Source organism: Centropristis striata, chromosome 14 (genome assembly GCF_030273125.1).
Source record: "Centropristis striata isolate RG_2023a ecotype Rhode Island chromosome 14, C.striata_1.0, whole genome shotgun sequence".
Taxonomy (NCBI): Eukaryota; Metazoa; Chordata; class Actinopteri; order Perciformes; family Serranidae; genus Centropristis; species Centropristis striata.
Genome location: NC_081530.1, coordinates 9,462,167 through 9,486,574, shown reverse-complemented (window position 1 = coordinate 9,486,574; position 24,408 = coordinate 9,462,167). Strand labels below are relative to the sequence as shown.

The 24,408-nt window shown below is 36.7% G+C and overlaps 1 protein-coding gene across 2 annotated transcripts in view; it reads left to right on the top strand.

Annotated features, from left to right (window-relative positions):
* The window catches only part of trappc9 (trafficking protein particle complex subunit 9), a 302,989-nt gene that overhangs the window by 1,594 nt on the left and 276,987 nt on the right, over positions 1-24,408 (top strand). For both annotated transcript variants that reach the window (XM_059349529.1, XM_059349531.1), the window contains exons 2-8: positions 1,575-2,170; positions 4,883-5,028; positions 7,396-7,521; positions 10,434-10,460; positions 13,418-13,539; positions 17,363-17,488; positions 20,943-21,159. In XM_059349529.1, the coding sequence (XP_059205512.1) occupies positions 1,575-2,170; positions 4,883-5,028; positions 7,396-7,521; positions 10,434-10,460; positions 13,418-13,539; positions 17,363-17,488; positions 20,943-21,159 (1,360 nt within the window). The remainder of the gene's footprint in view (positions 1-1,574; positions 2,171-4,882; positions 5,029-7,395; positions 7,522-10,433; positions 10,461-13,417; positions 13,540-17,362; positions 17,489-20,942; positions 21,160-24,408) is intronic.

Below are 24,408 nucleotides of genomic sequence, written 5' to 3'. Positions count from 1 at the left end.
TACAGCCCTACAAAGAGTAACTGCATTAACTACAATTTTGGTCAAAATTGAGTTATAACTAAAAATGAACTCCTTGATGTCTGTTTTTAACTTGTGACAAAGTTTTAGATTTCAATTTTGCTTTATTTCAGAGAAATAATTATATTAAAACCACAAAATCCAACTCAAAACCATGCAGTAATTGTACTTACCACGGTCTGATTTGGATGTATATACTAATTTAAACATAAAAATAATAGAAATTCTAAGTGTATCTGAAAGGGAAATTATTATCTAGATAGTGATTTAGTCAAGTGAGCTATAATTATATTAAGACTAAAATATAACATTACTTTATAATATTAAGTATAAAATACACAAATCTTTGAATAGAGTTGTAAAAAAATAAAATAAAAGAGAAAAAAAGTTAAAAAGCCAAGGATTCTTGCCTAGCTGGGACTGATCGCCAAGGAGAATAAATAGGTTTTTAATAATGTTTTAAAGTGCTCAACAGACTGTGCAGCTCTGACCTGGAGAGGTAGGCTGTTCCACAGAGAAGGCTCTGTCCCCACGAGGACAGAGTCTGGACCGCGGTACGACCAGGAGCAGCTGTTAGACCACCTAAGTGCTCTGGAAGTACTGTGGGGTTTCAAAAGCTCTGATAAATAAGACAGTGCCAGACCATTTAAGCACTTAAAAACGATTGATAAAACCTTATACTGGATCCTAAAATTTACAGGTAGCCAGTGCAAAGATGAGAGGATGGGGTAATGTGATCACGCCGTTTCTTTCCAGTCAGCAGGCGGGCGGCTGCATTTTGGACAACCTGTAAGCGGCGCACTGCTGACTGGTCAAGACCAACAAACAAAGAGTTACAGTAGTCTAGGCGTGATGTGATGAATGTATGGATGACTCGCTCAAAATCATTAGTGGGGAGATAAGCCTTTACTTTTGACAGTAGTCATAGCTTTAAGAAACTAGTTTTGACTGTGGAGCTTATCTGTTTACTAAACTTGAAGTCAGTGTCCAGAATAACACCAAGGTTCCTTGCAGAGGGGTGACACAGAGATTTAAGGCCACCAATGGCACTATCATAGCCATCTAAAATATTTTGTAGGGCAAATAAAATAATTTCAGTTTTTTTTTTTTATTAATTGTGCACATATTTCAGGTCATACTTTTCTCATAGTGTCTGTTTTATTATACCGGTATTAAATTTTTTTATTTGAGCACCTGTGTCTTTAAACCCCCCTCTCAAAACAGCCCATTCTGCTTTGATTTGATTGGTAATGGTTTTTTCACATTTGTGCTTTAGGCATCTCTGCATCATCATTGCAGCTGGGGAATGAGTAGTTGAGCTGTGACATCTTAACCTTATGGAAGTCCTGACGGCTCGTTTAACGGCACAGTTTCTGAATAGGGGTTGTTTCTTAGGGGATCGATCAACATTATTGATATCACACAGAAATCCCCCTGGAAATCTTCAACTTCAGTGTGACGTCATGGGATGTTTTACTTGTAATAATAAGATGCAGAATTTATTGTGGTAATATGATCAGCTCTATTAAATGTGTTTGATTTTCTGTCCCTTTAAGCCACTTATGAAGATGAGCGTCCCAGACTACATGCAATGTGCCGAGGACCACCAGACAGTCCTTGTGGTGGTCCAGCCAGTCGGCATAGTCCCCGAGGACCAGTTCTTCAAGATCTACAAACGCATCGCCAGCGTGAGCCAGGTGAGCATCAGGGACTCGCAGCGCCTCCTCTACATCCGCTACCGCCACCACTACCTGCCTGAAAACAACGAGTGGGGAGACTTCCAGACGCACCGCAAAGTCGTGGGCCTCATCTCCATCACCACCTGCGCCTCGGCCAAGGAGTGGCCCCAGACCGCCGAGCGCTTCCACGGCCAGAAGGAGGTGTACAGCTCCACGCTGTACGATTCGCGCTTGCTGGTGTTCGGGCTGCAGGGAGAGATCGCAGAGCAGCAGCGGACCGACGTGGCCTTCTACCCCAACTTTGAGGACTGCCCCGACGTGGAGAAGAGAGTGGACGACTTTGTGGAGTCCATATTTATTGTTCTGGAGTCCAAGCGGCTTGACCGGGCTACAGACAAGTCAGGTGACAAGATACCACTGCTCTGTGTGCCCTTTGAGAAGAAGGACTTTGTGGGTTTGGACACAGATAGCAGGTGAGTTTTTCTGTTTGCTGCACTATAACCCATCTTCAAAAGCACTCAAGACACTGGTGAAAGGAGTTTATGTGATATACTGCATTATTTCATAGTTGTTAGTGTGTGTTTGTTTCCGTGTCAAATTGCTTGTTACATATCAGCCTTGCCTGCTCAAAAATTCTCCTCTCAAAAATCTGTCTTTTGATTTTTGCTGCGTTCATTTTCGTTTGTTTCCCTTGGTTTATCTGTCTTTCTTCTTTTTTTTCTTTCACACTGTCCTGTGAGTTTATTGTTGGGTGTGAAAAGGTGAGATGTTAGACTCATAAGTTTAGTTAACCCATACCGACCCCATTGGCTTTAGCTCTGCCCTGAAAGAAGCCGCCAGACCTCTGTGCTGTTGTGCATTTGCTCATGACTCCAAGCCAAACTCCTCGCTCCTCTGCAGGTTTTCAGTTTATACACAAACCAATTTGATGCTTGATTGAAGTTGCAGGCCAAAAATATCCCCATAGCTGTGAAAATAAAATTGTTGGCAAAAATGTCTAGCAGTAACACAAGTTATTATAATGAAATATGCCAAAATACATACAAGTTAAATCTCATCACAGCTCCTCATACCACAAGGCCTGATTTGCAATAATATTTAACATTTTTTTGCACCCGCTTTACACACATTTTATATCAGCCATTTAATGTTCGACACTGTTATAGTAAAGAAAACTGGTAAGTTACATTCAAATGACCACAGAGTGGCCACGTATTCAGTTTTAGTTAAAGGACCATACCATGTTTGCTGTGCTTTTGCTCATTTGCAATAAACCAGTGTACTCTGTATTGTTGCCGATCTTTCTCCCCTTTTGGTAGACTGGTCTGTCTGTCTGTCTGTCTGTCTGTCTGTCTGTCTGTCTGTCTGTCTGTCTGTCTGTCTGTCTGTCTATCCATCCATCCATCCATCCATCCATGCCTTTAAGGGTTGGTGGGAAGCCTCAACATTTAAAAACATCAGCAGACAGTAACGGCATCCTTTTTAAAACAAGAAGATGCCAAGTTCACATTACTGTTTTAACAGTTTTTGCATTTGGATCCATTAAACTCTAACCTAGGACTTCTGACCAGCACCTGAAAGCCCTGTCCATCAAATCCTAAAAAAATGATTAGACCACCTTTGTTTTCTTCAATTAGTTGTTCATTTTAATGTCTGGTACAACTAAAGGTACATTTGTTTGTTTGTTATATTTGACAAATATAATGATCACAACAAAAGTAGCTCAATAAATTTTCCATGGTTTTCTTGATAATGATTTTGGTTATTACCAAGAAAACCATGGAAAATGTCTAGATATCAGCTCTTAAATTAAACTCTTATTAGCTATTTTGTCATTATAATTGTCCAAATTAATGTACCTTTAGTTACATGTGTATATATGGTGTGTATATATATATATATATATATATATGTGTGTGTATATATATATATATATGTATGTGTGTGTGTATATATATATATACGTATGTGTGTGTGTGTATATATATATATATATATATGTGTGTGTGTGTGTGTGTGTATATATATATATGTGTGTGTATATATATATATATATATATATATATATAGAATGTATATATAAAATGTATATATATGTTACTTAGTTCATGTATGAAAATCTAACTGAAGAGAGTGAATGGTGGAAAAACCAATGTCAAAGCTTTGAATCTTCATTGAAAGAAAAATGCATATCTTTAGAACTTAAGGGCAAAATTCACCCCGAAAACACAAACTACATATTTTATGCCAAAACACTGGTATGGTCCTTTAAAGGGGGAGATTATAATTCGTCAGTCCCAGCTTCAGGAGAACATTTGGAATCGTAAAGTGCATTTGTCTGTTTGGCTGTAGATGGTGGAGCGACACGCTGGCCATGGATCATGGATCTTTATTCATGAGAGCATACATTACCTTCCAGCTTGGCATAGCACTGCAGCTACTCATAAAAAAACATGATTTTGATAATGGCATCCATTTTCCAGAGAATCAGTTTATTATGGATGTTGTTATTTTTCACGACTCTCTTAAGAGTGGCCTCCTTTTCATTTTAGTTTCTCTCTGCCAGAAAAGCCTTCTGAGCATTCATTTAAATCTGCTAGATGTATGATATAGATTTCCCCAGAATATTTACCTAGATTTTATTTATCTCTGCCTCTCGACAGCTCAGAGACATTCTGTCCACGACTCTATTTCCCCTTGAGTTTTGCTGATCCACATTATTGTCTTTACATGACCTTCCCAGTAGTTCAGAATGCTCAAATGTCTTGCACAATGGGGCTCATGGTTTCCCTCAAAACGGTAACATTGTCCCTGTGTCCTGGTGAAGCTGCTCCTTCCCGAGTCCCTGTGTTATTGTGTTATTGTGCAAGATTACAGGGTCGTAGGTCGCCTCATACTCTGTCCTTGTTTTGTTGCTTCCCTTTGCTTGTGCGTTCCCTCCCTATACATCCTCTGTAGCTCACTGATAAGATTCACTTGAGTCTCTTCTCCTGGCACCCTGCTGCTATAAGAAATGACAACAGCAGAAACTTAAAAAAAAAAAAGAGAAGAAAAGTCCACTATATGAATTCACCAAAATCAATTTAAAAGACAAAAACATATATTGTTGGTTGAGCCATGTCGTTTTACTCTGCTGTTGTCTGAAACATGATTTTTTTCCACTTTCCCCTGCTGCTTTCTCTCAGGCATTATAAAAAGCGTTGCCAGGGGCGGATGAGGAAGCATGTTGGGGACCTGTGTCTCCAGGCAGGCATGCTGCAGGACGCCCTGGTCCATTACCACATGGCTGTGGAGCTGCTCAGGGGGGTCAATGACTTCCTCTGGCTGGGTGGTAAGTCCGGAGGATGGTGGCCTATTCCTATAAGCTTTGATTCACATGGCTAGATTTCTCAATGTTGTCATTTTCTCATTGATATGCATTGGCTAGAGTCTGACCGATACTGGATTTTGAGGCCAATACCACTATCAATAATTCAGGGTTTGTTTTTTAATATAATCAGATACAGCACAAAATCATACTTATAATTTAATAGAACTATTACTATTATTTTCATTTGAGTTTGAGTTGAGTACTACTGTGAGTGTATAATGTGAAAAGCAATAAGAATATTTGAATAAATAATTTAATAGGAACGTTTGAATGAGAGACCAACAGATTGGTGATTTTTGGGCCGATGCCAAAACTAATTTTAGAGGGGTAAAACTCTTTGATATTGTAAATTTTGGTTAAACGTTATTATAGGGCTGCACGATTATGGCCAAAATGATAATCACCATTATTTTCATCAATATTGTAATCACGATTGTTAATCATGATTATTCATCATGTTTGGGAAAACATCTGTATCTTCATTGCACTACTTTTTTTTTTAACATATTTTATTTATAAGTTTTCAGTTTTATAAACACATCACAACTACAAGGGAAACATCTGCCCCCCACCCCCACCCTCAGTGATAAAGAAATGGGAAAAACAAACAAACAAGCAAAACAAAATGAGGCCTCATTGCACTGCTTTTAAACAAACAGGAGCGGTTTTTAGTGCGTGTCCGGTGCTTGTTGTAAACAAACAGAGATCGCTAAGTGAACACCTCCTGCAGCAGCAGCAGCACATACAAACTGTTCTGCTACAGAGCTAACTGTTAGCCTATTAGGAATTTGCAGAGTGGACGCTAAGGGATTAACATCCCCCCCGGCTCTGCAGCTGGGAGAGACTGCTGCAGGAGGACTGTGCCACTTCGACTCGTTCTTACTCTTTGAGCTGCCGACCCATGCTGCTCGTTAAGAAGAGTAAGAAGGAGTCTCCAAAAGTCTCCAATAACACCATAAAAAGTCGCTGGATTTTTCGCCGCTCGCTTTTTTGAAAAATAGTTGCTAAGGGGGTCTGAAAAGTCTCTAAAATAGCAACAAAGTCACTTAGTTGGCAACAGTGCTTCGTCGGCTTTTACAAATGGCGTGTTGTTGTGGTGTTGAGTACTACATCACATCCTGCTTAGCGATCTATCCAATCAGCAACCAGGCTTTTTTCACGGGAGGAGAGCTGCATTTTAAAATGGAAATATCGCCGACGATCAGGTTAATTTAATCGTGGCGGCCAAAATCGTGTTCACGATTAAAATTTGATTAATTGTGCAGCCCTATGTTAATTTACATTATAGAAACAATGAATGACATTGTCAGCCAATTCTATAAATGAGAAAATAAAGAATAAATTGCAATAAAATAGATAGCTAAATAAACATCATTGTTCAGTTTCAGTCAGTTGCTGACTATTAAAAAAATTAAGAGCGAACTCCAGTTCTAAATCAACCAAGCAACATTTTCTGCGTCATATATTGTGTAAAACAGTTTTCACAACAAGACCTATCAGTCAGCATGTACACTGAAAGCGATATGCCTTCGATAGGCCAATAATCTGCAGATAATATAAGTCAACTGATAGATCTTTCTGGTTCTAGCTGGGATGTCATTTTTTTTACATTCCAAACTTTTATTCAGGTTTTTGAATGATGCTTCAAATGTCTGTCATCATATTTTATTACATCATCAGCCTAAAAGAAAAGAAAAAATCCTCAAACAAAAGCCTCAATTTTGAATAAAGTAATTCATCGTATTAAATGAGTTGAAGTTTTTGGTTATTTAAATGTAATTTATGGTGCTTTTATAACCCCAAGGTAGCAGAAAATGCTTCTTGACTAAAAATAACGAAGCAAGACCTTTTCTTTCATGTTCAGACGTTCTTTAGTGAAAAATAAAGAAGAGCAAAAAACATACATCGTGTGCGTTCATGCCGAGGTTCCACATAGCTGCCTAGCTGCCACAACAAACTCTGATGTACTGTACTGAATTTCCCCTTTGGGATGAATAAAGTAATTTTTCAATTTTGATTTGATTGTAATCATGTAGGTTACCTCTGCTCCCAGAGCATCTTGGGAAATGAAGTCCTTTTTTAATGTAACTCCAAATCAATGAAATTAAATGTCTCTTTTTAATCACATATTACACACATGAACTGTTTTAATAATATTACTGTTGGCTTATATTTTAACCTGTATTCACTTATTTATTCTTTAATTCACACAAGTACATTCTCAACACCCAATTCCAAAAAAAATCTATACGTACATCGGTCTGAAGGAAAGAAGAATGAAGAAGTGCTGTTGAAAAGAGTTTGTTGTTATTGTTTGTGCCCTTCTAGCTGCGTTGGAGGGTTTGTGTTCAGCCTCTGTTATATTCCACTACCCCGGAGGCACAGCGGGGAAGTCTGCAGGACGAAAGCCAAGTATCTCGCAGCCAGCAGACGCAGGGAAACGCCACAGACCAGGTGAGCACATCCCTCTGTAACAGCCCTGACTCAAACAGTGCCCTGGATTGGATAATAACTGAAGGCTGTTGTTTGTGAGTGCGATGCGACTGAGTGAGAATGTCACTGCAGCTCAAACATGGCTAAGCTTCGCTCAGTTCTTCCTTTGTGTGCACCGTACAAGATGACAACTCCCTAAACTACTGAAGCTTCTTCTAATTTACCCCGATGACTGCTAATTTGATTCAAACTTAACGACACTGAATCTGTCTCTATTTTGTCATTAACATGCTATTAACATGGTGTTGTATTAACACTGTCTTGTGTGTAACTACACAATCAGAAAGCATCAACCTTAACCTGAATATAACAGTGGTTAAAGTGAGTAATTTGGGCTTGAAACTAATGATTTTGTAGTTTTCTTTTAAATAATGCATGATTTTTAAAAATGATTTAGCTAATCAATCAATCAATCAATCAATCAATCAATCAATCAATCAATCAATCAATCAATCAATCAATCAATCAATCAATCAATCAATCAATCAATCAATCAATCAATCAATCAATCAATCAATCAATCAATCAATCAGACTTTATGTATATAGCACTTTTCATACAAGAGAGATGCAACACAAAGTGCTTAAAAAAGGAGAAAGTAATAATAATAATAATAATAATAATAAAACGGTCAATGATATGATTTTCTCACGTTTTTTTTTAGACAGTATGAGCTTGCAGACAAATTATGACTGAAAAATTCCTTTAATTATTTGTCAGACAAAAAACAACTTCTGAAGTAGGTTGTAACTGCAAAGCACAAACTACAAAATGAATGCATATTTAAAAAATAACAATAATATATATATATATAAGCTGTTAAGCTAATGTTAGCTAATATCTTCTCTAATGTTCTCTTAAAAATTGAGTTTTTACCAAATTTATTCTGTTGTTTGCTAGGCTTCTTCATTACAAATAACAATTCATTACAATACAAAGTTAACGGAGAGCAATGATTGTTGTCCTTCTGAATCTGGCAGTGGCGTACGCTGTTGAACAAGTGGAATCAAATCAAATGGATTATGCCCTCCGCTGTTGAAAACGGGTATCGAAATTAATTTTTCATCCCGACCGATTTAAATCGTCACACATTTGTATCGATTTTTAACTGTAAATGCAGCCATGATATACAGACTTCATTGTTTCTGTTCACACTCAACATATCATACTTACACTACTGACATATGTATACAGTGGAAAAAGTGGCGATGTTTGAACAGCAAGCAGGTATGTTATAAGTGTCATCTAAAACAAGCCATTGCAGAAATTAGAAAAATACAAGAAACTGGAAGTGCATACATAAGCGGTAATGGAAAGCCATCAATATTTCTACATCAGTAGGTTTAATCACCATGTCTTTGATTAATATTTCTCGATTTTCAAAACTTGAATTACTTTTTTAGTCAAATACATCCATGTTCACTAGCTAGCACTCTTCTTCTTTTTTGGCGCATCGCTGTGCATCTTGGAGCATTACTGCCACCTGTCGGTCAGTGGAGTAGTGTGAAGCCACTGGCTGGACTGTTTATTGCATCACTTGTGTATGTGTGTGTCCTGGTGCACATACACATGCAAATAAAACAGGGACCCACTTGTTAAAACTAGCTATGGCTCAAAAAGTAACATTTAAAGCAACTACAAGGGACTTTCATTTTGTGTTAATGTTGGCGCCAAAAGCAGTGTTGTTTCTATGAGAACCACCACCTCTTGCATTCAAGATCATGATCTGGCTGCGTGTGCAATTTAATTTATTTTTTATACTTTACAGTAATTTGACTTTGTTTTGCCACCAACAAATTCATAGATTGATGTAGAACCATGTCTCACAATGTATTTCATAAATGAAAATATTAGAGACCTGTCTAGGAGCAAGAGGGCTGATTTAGGATCAGTTTTGACAGCTTTGAAATCACACAATTATCTCCATCTGTTGAATGACATGCACTATTAATGCCCTTTGTTTGTTTGTTTTTTGTTTTTTTTTAATCAATATTAAAAAAAAATTCTCAAAAGAAAAATCTCTTCTTGCTTAGGGCTGGGCAATATGGACCAAAAGTCATATCCAGATATATTTAGATATCCACTTTTATCCCAAAGTGAGAGCAAATGTTCAGTTAAAGTCAAAACCAAATATGACATGTCACAAGTAGTTTTATAGAAACAGTTTATTTAAGTGAACAGAAATGCTGTACAACAACAGGAGTACCTTTTTTTTTTTTTTAAATCAAAGCTCCATAAAGTCCACATTTAAATAAATAAAAAAAAATCTTAAATAAAAATAGTCTTTGAAATAAAATAGGCCAATCTTTTTCTGAAATAAATATATTTATATGATGAAAGAATAACGATTATTACAAAATAAGTAAATATGTCAAACCCTAGTAAGGGCAGCATTTATATATAAAGAAATATTTTTTTAAAACTATACTGATATATGCGATATGGTCTAATTCCACATCACATTAAAAAATATATCGATATATATTTTTTATATCGATATATATCGCCCAGACCTATTCCTGCTTCCTTTTAACTGTAACATAGTACTCCTTGCCGGTTACGTGCCATGAATCTGTTCATCTGATTTCACAGGAAGCAAAAAAATAAAAAATAAAAATAGCCAGTCTTCTCACTGATGGTCTTGTTGCTTATGTAGAGTAGATAGTATAAAGACTTCTTCATAACCAGTTATACACTCCTTGTAGTTGTTTTAAATATGTTTTCCTGAGGTCCAGTGCATGCCATAAGTTTATCATGATAAGAATATTTTGTAGAGAAGAGCAGCAGCCGTTCAGCAGATTGTTGGGACTAACACTGCTAACACTGCGCCTTGCGTCATGGAGTGAATCTGCATCTTTTCTCTCTGTCTGTAGGGGCTCAGGAGGTTCTCATTGACCCAGGTATGGTATGTCTAACCAACATAGCTCTTGTAGACAACAATCTGCCTGTTTGCTTGTGCTCCCATTCGCCTTGTGTTTGATGTCATTTTTCATCGTACAACACTGATTCCCAAAAAGTTGGGACGCTGTTTAAAAAGTCAATAAAACAAAAAAGAAATAGTGTCATAATTTGCTCTAACTTTTTTGACATGTATGAAATTTAAAACTTTACAACGACTGCATTTAATGTTCAAACTGATTTGTAAACATACACTCATTCTGAATTTGATACCTGCAACACATTCCAAAAAAAAGTTGGGACAGGAGCATGTTTACCACTGTTGCATCGTCTTGCTGTATTGTTGCATTGTTGTTGCTTTGCTTCATAATGCTCCACACATTTTCAGTGGGAGACAGGTCTGGACTGCAGCAGGTCAGTCTAGTTCCTTTGAAGCCATGCTGCTATAACTCATGCAGAATGTGTCTTTGCATTGTCTTGCTGAAATAAGCAGGGACGTCCCTGGAAAAGAAGTTGCATATGTTGCTCCAAAACCTGTATGTACCTTTCAGCATTAATGGGGCCTTCACAGATGTGACAGCTACCCATGATACCATGGGCACTAACACCCCCCCATCAAGGTTATAATAGTTTTTTCGATTTTTCATTAGTTTAAGTTTTAATTTCGTTGTGATTTTTTGTTTTCAAATCCAGTTAGTTTTAATTTGTTTTCAGAGTGAGTTATTTTTTGGAAAATGCTTAGTTTTAGTTTAGTTTTTATTAGTTTTAGTGTTAGTTTTAATTTTTGTAATGGGGTATTTGTTGGGTGCGAGATTCAAAAAAGTCACAATAAATGTTGCCTTTATTTCCTTTGTCTGATCCATCTCGACCCCAATAAGGTTATTAAGTCATAAAACCAGATAGGTGAAATTTGTTTCATATCAACCAAAAAGGTTTACGAATGAAAAAAGTCAAAGACGAAAATGAAGGACATTTTCACTATAATTTTAGTTAGTTTTGTAACCACACAATACTGTTTCAGTTAGTTATAGTTTTTAAACTCTCGTATTTTTATTTCAGTTAAGAAAATGTTTTTTCAATTCTTGTTTTCGTTATTTCATTAGTTCAGTTAACTATAATAACCTTGCCCCCAATTTGTAAATGCAGCAACAAACTGTTTTTACTAACATTCTAAAGTGTCCCTGAGCCCATGTAGTGGTCCTTTTTATGTAGTGTTTGAAGGTCATGGGCATCCAATGTTGGTTTTTCAGCCTTGTCCCTTACATGCAGTGATATCTCCAGATTCTATGAATATTTTACTGATGTTATGGTTTGTAGATGGTGAAATCACTAAATTCTTTCCAGTTGTGTGTTGAGAAACATTCTTAAAATTCTGGATTATTATGGTGAACCTTGCTCCATCCTCAAGGAATCCATTTCATACTTAGTATCAAATGTATGAAATATGATATGATATCACCTGTTACCAATTAACCGGTTTACCTGTGGAATGTTCCCAACAGGTTTTTTTTTTTTGAGGGTTCCACACCTTTCCCTGTCTTTAGCTGCCCCTGTCCCACCTTTTTTTTTTTTTAAATGTGTTGCTTGCATCGAAATTAGAAGAAGCATATATTTTCAAATATCCATGAATTGGATTCGGTAGAACATGAAATATATATCATCTTTGTACAGTTTTTGATTTAAAAGGATTAGCAAATTGTCACGTTCCGTTTTGTTTACACTTTAGACAGCGTCCTTACTTTTTCTTCGAATTGAGATTGTACATCAGCTTCTTGATTCCTATGGTTTATTTTATCCTTTGAAAATTGATTGATGTTTTTTTCCCACTGTGACAGGTAAAGTTCTCCTGTGTTCACCATCACCTTTTTTTTTTTTTTCTCTAACGTACCTGCTCTTTCTCACAGCCACATCCTTGCTGATCAGTATCACATGAAAGCGATTGAAGTCTTTTAAGTAGCTTCTCTTCGTTATTTATTGATGCTCCATTGTTCTAACAACTTGCATCTTACTCTTAATTTCTACACAAAAGCACTTAACCCTATCAGAAATATCTTCCTAGCATATTTAGCCATTTGAACACAACGTGACATGTCTCTGTCGAGGCACCAGCAGGTGGCAGCTCATCACCAGTTGTGCACACTATGATTTCCTAACGAATGATCATTGTTGCTAAATTCTCCCTTTCATTGCCAAAGAAAAATAAATCACACCGTCTATTTACATTCTGTAACTTGATCGCTTAAATGTTTTTACTTAATTGGCCTCCGTGCAGTAATTGCCTGAAGTGTTTTCTCTTTGTCACTTTGCGTGCGCTAAATTGGCCTAAGAAGTAGTGCAATGCAGCATCTCATTATTCACACGTTTGTCATAGTGACAGCACCACAGTGTTGCTATGGCCACAGCCCCGTTGCTAGGCGATGCGCTCTCAATTGGTATTTGTATTCTAATCAGATTTGGCCGAGAGATGCACCTTGCAATTGCCTTTGAAACATTTCAGGTGCGAGTGTAACTCTGGCTGGGACTTTAGCCCTCAACATCACCATGATCACATCTTAGAGACCCCAAAGGCCTCAGAATAGTCATGAGATCACTTATTATTGGTGTCACGCAAAGCAGGGCAAGTTTGTTAGATTTCAGATTTACGTCTCGTTCTGAATGGGATCATCAGGAGGCAGTAGAGCAAAGAATGAACACATATCACATTAATCATTCAACATTATCTGTCCAGATATGTTAACGATCCTGTTCTGTGAACAACATTGTAAACACTGTAAATCTGTGTCTTATTTGATGTATATCATATGCATGTGGCGGTGGTAGCAGAGTCTTTAAAGAGTAAGTGGTGGATTTAAGTTTCCCCTCCTTCCTGTTGTCACTCCTGTTGTTTCCTTTCCCTTTGTGGTGGAACAGACTGATGCATTTCTTCAACTAATCATATCCCGTCCTCTTTTGAGTGTAGGTGCCCTCACAGCCAACGGCATCAGTGCAGACACCAGCACTGAGATCGGACGAGCAAAGAACTGCCTGAGTCCTGAGGACATTATCGAGAAATACAAAGAGGCCATCTCCTACTACGGAAAGGTACTGACCCAAAAACTACACAGCTCTATAACGAAGATCATTCTTTGTATATCTAGGTGATTTAAACATAAGATGCTGTTTCTCCCAGGCTATAAAATCATTTTCAAACTTTCATAAGACAATAAAAGTGGTTAAAAAATGTATTTGCACAAACAGACAGAATTTTTAGTCTAAAGGCTGCACAGTAACAGACTGCAGCATGTCCATCTTATAAAACACTGAATAGCAGATAATGAATTGCTATTAAAGGCTAGCATTGGCTCGCTACATCAGTCAAAGCTAAGAATTGTGCAAATAGACATTTCATGTTTGAAGGACTGTAAATAATGTTTTTCCTAAAATAAGTAAATTTCAAGTTTGTAGAGTAGTATAAGTTAGTAAATTTATAAAGCATTTTTCAAAGCCAGACATCACAAAGTGCATCACAGTAAATGACAAATGCACAATGTGCACAATATAAGAACAAACATTTACTTGAAGTAAACTAGAAGGGCACTCAGAGAGCATAGAGCTCCGCCAAGGCCAAATGTTCTGTCTCGCAATGTTAAAGAAAGTGGAAAATAATTTGTGCATCCTCCCTTTGATTTCGGATCCACTCCAAAATGTAATGGGCTCTTTGTTGGCTCCTGCTACACCCTTCCATCTAGTTTCATGAAAATCAGACCAGTAGTTTTTTTTCCATAATCCTGCTGACAAACAACCCGAGCTCTCCAAATGTATTAGATCTTCAATGATGAGTCTGATGTTCTATATTTTACTTGTCAACAATACTAAATTTAACAATGAATTGATGCTATCAATATGTATTTTCTACTAATCCTATTCCTCTGTGCTGCATGGCTCCATCCATGGCTCCTAAAAGTATTTAAATCAAATGAGCAAAGTTAAGTCTTAAAGTTGATTTGCTAGCCACAGGCAGTGGTGTCAGTTATAAAATGGCATTTAAATGTATTTGTGGACTTTCAGTCATTGCCATCAGCCCTGTTGCAAACACTGTCACTGCTGCTAGCTAAAGCAGCACAGGAAGGTTATCATCTCCTTCAGGACATGCTAGCAAAAATGTCATTTAACTTCAATTAATTAATATTTTTTAATTGATTAATCCATCCATTTTATGCCATTTATCTGGGTCCAAGCCCCATTAATTAAATTAAAGGCCCATATTGTAAAATGTTTCATTCCAATGTGTTTTGGATTACAAAGCAGGTCTAGGTGCTGCAAATACTGTAAAAATATTAAAATGCTCCACACTGCAAAAAAGCTGTATCTTAAAAAACATCAAAACACTAAATCTGAGGGAAATTATCTTGCATTGACATTGACAGATAATTTCACTTGACAAAAACTTAAATTAAGATTATTAAATCTAGAAATAATCATGTCGTACGGTTAAAATAAGAAATTAACTCTTAAAACAAAATCAATTAAGGGTGCACTACCAATTATTTGTTTCTTACCAAGATAAAAAAAACTTTTATCTTGTTTTAACCCATTGAGGCCTGAAAAATCGCTGGGCGATTTTAAAATAAGCCTCTAATTTTTGGAAAAAGAAGTGTCAACTCTTTTACTAAATAATAGATTTTTCAGCCTCTGTAGCAGATAGAAATGAAATACAAAAAGGTATTTGAGAACTTATACAAATGCTACAAAACGACGTATCCGCTTTCCAGGCTTCAATGGGTTAAGAGTTAATTTCTTATTTTTCATTTCCCTCAGATTTAGTGTTTTTATCTTGTTTTAAGATACACCTTTTTTGCAGTGCAGAGAAATGCACACAGATCGTTTTCCTTTTAACGTGACGTCAGGACTTCGGTAAGGTCGCAGAGTCACTACTAGGGTGTATTTATAGCTAGAGAGTGCTGTTAAACTGCTGTTAGTCATTTCCCAGCTGCAATGAAGGCGCAGAGATGGTGAGAGGGCAGAAAAACTCACCAATCAGAAACACTGATGAAGTAGAACAGACCGGGTTTTTCTTGGGACAGGGGGCTTAAAGAGAGAGGCGCTAAAATCGAGCGTTTCAGATCGTGGATACAGGTATAGTTGTATAGTTTTTTGAACATTAAAGTATGTCGACATGTTCTTGTTGAAGCCCAAAATACAAGAGTAAACCTGAAAATTAGCATCATATGCCTCCTTTAATATTTCATTTTTTACAGAGCTGAGCAGGATATAACAAATGTAATATAATAATGTTATGAAAAGTGTAATTCCAGGCCATATCGTAAAAAAAACATACTCTGTGGTATTAAAAAGGTAATAAAAACTTAAATGACTCACAAAATTTACAACTTACATTTTAACATTTAGTGGACCCTGCAGCAAAGTTGATGGGAAAGGAAGGAGAGTTGATAGGACAAGGCTCAGTCATTTTCTACTGTTAGTTTATATTCAGGACCTGTTTTTAAAGATTTACATCTTCAATAGGAACAAATGGGCTGAGGGCTGACTGCCACAGGCAGGGTAGGGTCGTAGCGGCTCGCTTATGTAGACAGGTGCATTTTTCTCCTGATTTTGGACAGGACAAGTGGACAGCATAGTGCCTGACCAGCTTTAAAAGTGATCACAACAAATGGATTCTGATGTTGATGGGGAGCCAGTGTAAGGAAATGAGACCACTGGTAGTAATGCATAGCTCTCCAGCATTTAGATAAATGGTCACATTGTACATGATAGTAGCTGCTTTCCAAATTGAATACTTAAAAAACCCCCAAAAAACTTTTAGTACGTAGTGCAGCTGCTCTTACAAAGCACTTACTGTCGCATGCAGTATGCATATAATTCAGATATACCACATACTACTCCTGATATTTTTGGCATACTGCATGTGAAATACTACGTATTGGGTCACACTAAATCTTCTCCTGGCATACTAAAGAGAAGATTTAGTGTGCATGGGTTTTAGAATAGTGTTTGCTTTCAGGTTGCTTTGGTACAAAACCAGCACTAGTTGGCAGAAATGCAGCGACATATCTTGCATGTAATAACCATCCATGTCACCAGGGGGCAGTATTTGATTAGGTTTGATGGTGTTAGAACGCAGTAATGATAACACTGTGTTTGAATAGTTCCAGACCAGTTCATGCTGACAGCAGCTGTTTATTTCTGAACGCTACATGGCCACAAGACTGACAAGTATGAGAGAATGTGTAATCTCTGGAAATGGAACCAAATGAGTCTTTGAAAACCTTTTTAATAAGCACCATTTGACAGTCAATACCTTGTGAATTATGTATCTGTTCGTGGCATATTATATTTATACAATCCTTTGACCACTGTACAAAGTCATAAAGAATAGTATTAAAGTATCCCTCAGGCTTAGGGAGAGCTGAATGGGCTCATGATGTGACCAAACTATTCACAAGCAACCCTGCTCTTTATCTTCATTATTATAATTGCCTTTTTTCCACTGACCTCCCTCAGCCCTTTTACCTGTAACTAGTTCATTCAGAATTAAATTACATCTCAACACGTAGCCATTCAGATATTAATTGAATTTTAATAAGGAGACAATGAGGGCGGAATGCACACAATTGTGAAGCCCCGGCAGCAGCAGCAGCAACTCGGCAGCAGCTCAGCTTTTCTAGTGGAAGCACAAACGGAGCAGCAGTGGCCGGAAATCTCCGAAGACGCAGCAACAGGGGATCCAAGTTATCACACTTGTCATGTCATCCCACATCGGCAGTGACTGATGAGGGTGGTCATATGTTAATGAAAAAACATTCCCTCTGATTATGAGGTGGGTTGCAGAAGTCAAGGCGACCCTCATTGACTGTTCATTTTTCATTAAGCGAGCCTCCCCCGCTCCTCCTCTTATCTCCCGCAGTACAAGAACGCAGGCGTGATCGAGCTGGAGGCCTGTGTGAAAGCGGTCAGGGTGCTGGCCATTCAGAAGAGGGCGAGGGAGGCCTCCGAGTTCCTGCAGAACGCTGTTTACATCAACCTCGGACAGGTACGCTCTCTGGCTGGGAATTAAATACTTCTCTACACACAGGATGATTAATATGACCAGTATGGTGTACAGTTGAATCAGGGACACTGCAGTATCTTGTTATGTGCGAAAAAAAACCCAATAAAACAGAACTCACCTGTACCATTTTACTAACGTACTTCAATCTTAAGTCTTTATCAACCTCGTTCACTCCACCCCTATGAATTTGAGATGCACCTCAGCACTGTGTTTTTGGAGTCATAAATCTATATTAAGATGCACAATTTTTGCACTTCCAATACTGAAACAATCAAATACACCGTTTAAGAATACAGGTCAAAATAATACACTTGTACTGCTTGCAAAAAACTGCCTAGGATAAAGCTACTGAAAGACTTGCAGAGGTTAATGATAAATGCAACAATATATATATATATTTTTTTATATTTTTAAGAGTTTTGTGCTTGTTTCCTAATGTAGCCAATGACATTTCCTCCAGGCTTGCCCTTTAGATTCAGAGATTCAGCCTCTTTTTCTGTGCTTTCAAATGTGGATACACCTGAAATTACCTTATAAGTTGTAAATGACAGCATAAATAATAATAATAATAATACCTTTATTTATATAGCACCTTTAAAAACAGTGTTCACAAAGGGCTTTGACAGAACAAGCATGGATAAAACTCCTGCAAAAATAAGAAACCAATAATGAAGTAAAAATAGAAAATTATATACATATATATTGCTATATATATAAATATATATATATATATTTCTATATATATATATATTACTATATATATATATTGCTATATATATACATACACACACACACGGCTTCACGTGACGCTTCACTTGTTAAACCCAATATCCGGTCACATCGGTTTATTGTTCACAATCTAGTTACAGTTTGTTACAAATGCTATGACCCGTTGTTCAATTCTTTTTCAAAACTCTTTTACCACAACATCAGCTTGTGTGGGCTATACAATTAACACAATTCTTCTTCTGTTGACACAAAATACACACATTTTACACATTTAAAATGAGTTTTAACTCCTTTTACACAAGCTCAATCAAGACCAAAACAGTAGATGTTAACTGATGAATTTTCAATTGCTTTCACACGGTTTGTCAAAACAGAAAATCTCATGTTAAAAACTAATGGAAAAAAGTCAATTTGACACATGCAAAGTGATTCAGTTTGTGTTTTTTTACAACCGCTATGACCCATTGTTGAATACTTTTAACGCTTTTTCAAAACTCTTCACACAGTTACCACAACATCAGCTTGTGTGGGCTTTACAATAACACAATTCTTCTTCTTTTGGCACAAAATACACATTTAAAATTAGTTTTAACTCCCTTTACACACAAGCTCAATCAAGACCAAAACAGTAGATGTTAACTGATGAATTTTCAATTGCTTTCACACGGTTTGTCAAAACAGAAAACCTCATGTTCAAAACTAATTGATTGAAGATTATATTGATCACAGCTTCTGATCCTTTTTGTGTATTTGACAATACAGTAATGAATGACAGCTATTTTTTTTCCTCTTTACCCTACTGTAAGTCATTTTCATTTGCAATACAGTAAAGTGTTTACTGCACATCAAAGTCATTTACTGTCTTCTTCTTTCATAAACATTCTGCGAAGCTGCTCTGACATGGCTCGTTCACTTTCTGTACTGAGTGTTGTACAAAAAAGGGACAAAATTCATGGCCAACAAATGAAAAACATCATCACAAACATTCATTTAAATGTATGATCAATACTAGAAACAGATGTCGCTTCACACACATATATATACACACACACACATATATACACACACACACACACACACACACACACACACACACACATACACACGTATACATACGTCCATATATATATATATATATATATATATATATATATACACACACACACACACACACGCATACCACACAAGTTAGAAGGACCAACATCACATGAATGCAAGTCTATAAAAATGTATTTTGAGAAGTGACTTAAAAGAATTCACTGATTCAGCCTTAGGTCCTCAGGCAAAAGTCAAGGGGCCCTGATGGCAAACACCCTAGCACCTTTAGTTTTGAGCCTGGACTTTGGAACAGCCAGAAGGGACCCGCTGAGGACCTAAGGCTGCAGGCTGGCTCATAAGGTGTCAGTATCTCTGAAATGTAGCTTGGAGACAGCACCTGACGTGCTTTAAAAGTGATCAGTAAAATCTTAAAATCAATTCTAAAACGAACAGGGAGCCAGTGAAGAGAAGCTTAAATCAGAGTAATGTGCTGTCGTCTGTTAAAACCAGTAAAAAGGGTTAAAGGTGTTATACTACTTTGTTAAACTGTGTTATTATAAGCATAGAGCAATCTTGTTTAGTATGTCATGTAGTGTGATGTCACAACCCAATGTAGGAACAAACAAATGTCTGGATGGTTAAAGATCCCTCCAGACATGTATGAAACCTGTACAAATATTGTTTGAACAATTTGTGTATAGTAATCAATGTACAGTGATTATCTGGGGTCTTAATTTTACAAATGAAACCAGCTGAAACCTGTTTACATTTTCAAACTCTTAAGAGTTCAGCATGGATAGCTTACAGTTTTTTTCAGGCCTGTTAAAAATGTAGAAATACACCGCCAAACTGTGGCTTTGTCTTCTATTTGCACTATTGACTTTACTATTTGTACACAGTATTTAACATTGAACTATAATAAAGTCTACTTTCTATACTGTAGGCTACTGTAATGTGTATTATAGTGTATTTGATTCATACACATTATTAGGGATTTATTTTTTAAACATGGTATTAGAAAGAATTGCTCATTGTTGCATCATTATTCTCATTTTCATTTAAAAATATTAAAATGATCATGGTGTGATCATGGGGTGATAATACGTTTTTTATGCCGGAAAATTTTGCAGCACCCCCGATACTTTTGCCTTTAATACATTTTGCTCCTTTCTGTGATTATGCACAAGTCCATATTGCAATATTGGTTATATTTTAATTTATTTTTCAGCCCTACGCTTTATGGTAATGTCATATGGACAAGCATTCGAAAAATGTTAAACAGGCATACATTTCAGTAAATAGCAAATCTGTCTGTTTTTCTTTTATGTTCATGTGATAAATATACAAATGTCATAATAAAAAAAAAAAAAAAATCTGTTATAATAACCATTATCAATATCATCACTCATATAATCAATTTAAACTTACCACTATAAAAAGTTTCCACTGTATATAAAAAATACTCAGCTTTGATAATAACTAGCTTGTGATCAGTCTTTTCCACAGAAGGTTAAAACAAATTTAAAATTCATTTAATTCCATCTACTCTCGCTCCTTAATTGAAAAATGAAGAATCTATGAATATGCAAATACTATTTAACAATTTCACAGTAAGAAAGCAACAATTTTGAGTGTAAGGAAAAATTCATTGTTGTCTCCATTACTGCAGTTATCAGAGGAGGAGAAGATCCAGCGCTACAGTATCCTGTCCGAGCTCTACGAACTGATCGGCTTCCATCGCAAGTCTGCATTTTTCAAGCGTGTTGCAGCCATGCAGTGCGTGGCTCCCACCATCCCGGAGCCTGGCTGGAGGGCCTGCTACAAGCTGCTGCTGGAGACGTTGCCTGGATACAGCCTGTCACTTGATCCCAAAGACTTCAGCAAAGGTAAACTTTGACCCTGAGAGGTGCTACGTAGATGTTTTGGACTACTTTAATCTAAAATATCTTAATCTAGAGGAAAAGGTTGTTTTAAACCTTTATTTCCACCTGCTTCATCTTCAAAACATTCATCTCAATTATTGTGTACAGTGCATTACAGATATTTTATATTAAGCCCCTGGGCCCACTATAATTTACTATCCTTTCAGACCCTTCGGGATGTCCACTACCAAAAAAACGTGATAAAACTTTACAGATTAATATCTTTTTCTACTTTTTTCCTGTATAAACCACTTAAACAACTTCCTCCTTGCTCAAAACTACCAAACATTCAAAGATTTTGAGGATTTTACCCTTTAAATGCTACTTTGATTGCACAATGTCACTGGTTTTTAAAGAAAAAACACAAAAAAATTGAGTTATTTTTTTTAATTTTTAATTTTAATGCATTTTTAGTTTTTGTGTAGTGTCAGATTTATAATGTAAAAACCCCTTCATGGCCATTTGATGGCAGACATGTCCACTTCTAAATAACGCTATAAAAATATTACTGATATATATATATATTTTTCCAACTTTACTTCTGTGGACATTTTCAGCCTGAAGGGTCTGAAAGGGTAATGCATTTGTACACAGTGTATTATAGACCCATTAAAAAAAATGTAATTTTAATTTCAAAGTATATCAAGAAAGAATCATGTAATTTGCAGTATCACAGCCAAAATTATTGCCAAAACAAAAGTGAAAAATGACAAATATGGCTGAAAATGTTGATTATAAAGAAAGGAGGAGAGGAGAAAGATAGATCCGCAGATCAGTTTCCAAATTCATTTCCACATTTATTTCCTTATTCAAACATTATCACTCATTTTATATTCAACATTACTTAAGAAATAACATCGGTGTCCATGATATACAGTCATGGAAAAAAATTATTAAACCACCCTTGTTTTCTTCATTGCATTTGTTCTTTTAATTCCTGGTACATCTAAAGGTACATTTGTTTGGACAAATAAAATGATAACAACAAAATGGCTAATAAGAGTTTAATTTAAGTGCTGGTATCCGGTCATTTCCATGGTTTTCTTGGTTATTATCAAGAAAACCATGGAAAAAGGCTAGATGTCAGCTATTTTTGTTGTTATCATTATATTTGTCCAAATGAATGTACCTTTAGTTGTACCAGGCATTAAAATGAACAAGAAAATGAAGAAAACAAAGGTAGTCTAATGTTTTTTCCATGACTGTATGTAGAGACTTAATGAGTAAGAACAGTATCCAAAGCATGCAGTTTATTATTCCCCCCCTGCATGTCTGGGTAGTAGGTACTCGTTAACCTACCATGATTTTTACACAGAAATCTTAAGAATGTTGGAAAGATAGATTTTACAATAATTTTAGGCTTAACGTAATTTTGGGAATGTGTCAGTGTCGCTGTGAAGAGCCACCAGACATATTTATTACTATGAACACTGTTTAGTGTTGAGCTTAGACTGTTTCAAAGGAGTGGATGTAGGCCTGTGAAATCATCCATTAGTTGATTAGTGGGTGTAAAGCCTTGAGTTTGGCATTTTGGCTGATGCCATCTTGTTCGTTTTTTCGGAATCAGAGCATGTGCAGAAAGGATATGGCAGCCAGGAGGATGCTAAGTGCTTTGACCCGGCTCGTTTTGGAGAGCAGTTACATATAATTGGGATAGGAAATGAGGTGGAATGCGACAACTGGGCAGTTCTGGTTAATGTCAAGCGTTTATTTAAAAAATATAACAAAAAGAGGCTAAACAGGGGCTGACAAATAACCAATGCACAAAACAAAGTTGAATAAAGTAGTTACTGAGATCTTGGCTTAAAAGAAATGCTCTAAAGAACTAAAAGAGGTCTGCACCCATAAACTTACAAAAACAGACAAAACAAACAAATATTTAAACAAAGGATGTCCAACTCTTAGCACTCTGAATCTAACAAATTTACTGACAAAGGTTCCAAAGCACTGTCTGAACCACTCAGAAAGGCAGCGGCCAAGCAATACTACAACACTCAATACAATGCAATACAATACAATGCTTTCTGTTAACATAAATGGTGTGCAGCCAACAGCAAGGCGTACTGATCACTGGTTCACAGCCGCCATCAACTGTAGAAACACCAGCTATTTATAAAGTGCAGCTGGGTTGATTGAAGACTCTTGATTGGTAAACTCGGTGGAATCACAGCCGCACCAATCACAGACGCCAGCGAACAGCAACCAGGAAGTAGGCGGTATCAGCTCCAGAAGGACCAATCCACGACAGGGAATCACACAGCTGGATTTGAATAATCGTCAGAATCACTCATAGAAACAATGCAATACATCAGGGATGGGCAACTGGAGGCCTGGGGGCCACATACGGCCCACACCCTCACTTGAAGTGGCCCTCAGCACAAAGACATGCATTTGAGCATGAAATCTTGTGCTGTGTAAAAATGCACAAAATTACTTCTTGCAATTGATGTTGGTCTGCTGTTTTTGCAGTGAAAAAAAAAAATCACATTTTTTTTCAAACCTTTTATATTCCTATTTATACTGTTATACATGCATTTGAGCATGAGTTATGTGAAGTTACTGCACTGTAAACATATTTAAATTTGCAGTTTCATCATATCTGGTTAAGTGCATGGTCCTATATGTGGCCCTGTAGTAGTGTCCATGAAAAACTGTGGCCCCCTCCAGCATTTAAGTTGCCCATCCCTGCAATACATGCTAAACAGCAGCCAGCCGTAACATAAGTCATCAACTAACGCTAGCTAAGTAAGCAAGGTGCATCCTTAATTTAAACTGAACAGCACTCCTCCAGAGTTTCTTGCAGTACAACCAAACACAGAACATTTTTAGGCAACTAAAATGTTCCAATTAACCTGAAAACATGCTGAAAACACAAAGGTTAAAGTACTAAGATGAGAACACACCGGTTGCTGTGGTAGCAGCCTCTTAATCACAAGGTTGCCCCATCCTAAAATATACATTATATTGTATATAATATTGTCTATTTTACTCCAAATACTTTACAAAATGAACATCAAGCTGTATTAAAATGAGTTAAAACTAATGATTGGGACCATAAACTCATTAGCTCTCAACAGGAAGAGATCTGTTTTTGTTTGAACGCGCAGAAACCAACATCTGTGGAGTCAGCAGCGGCAATGAAAAATCAGAACACAGTCAGTCGGCAGTAAAAACAAACTGTTACTAGTCTCCGCCAATCATAGCTAGATTTAT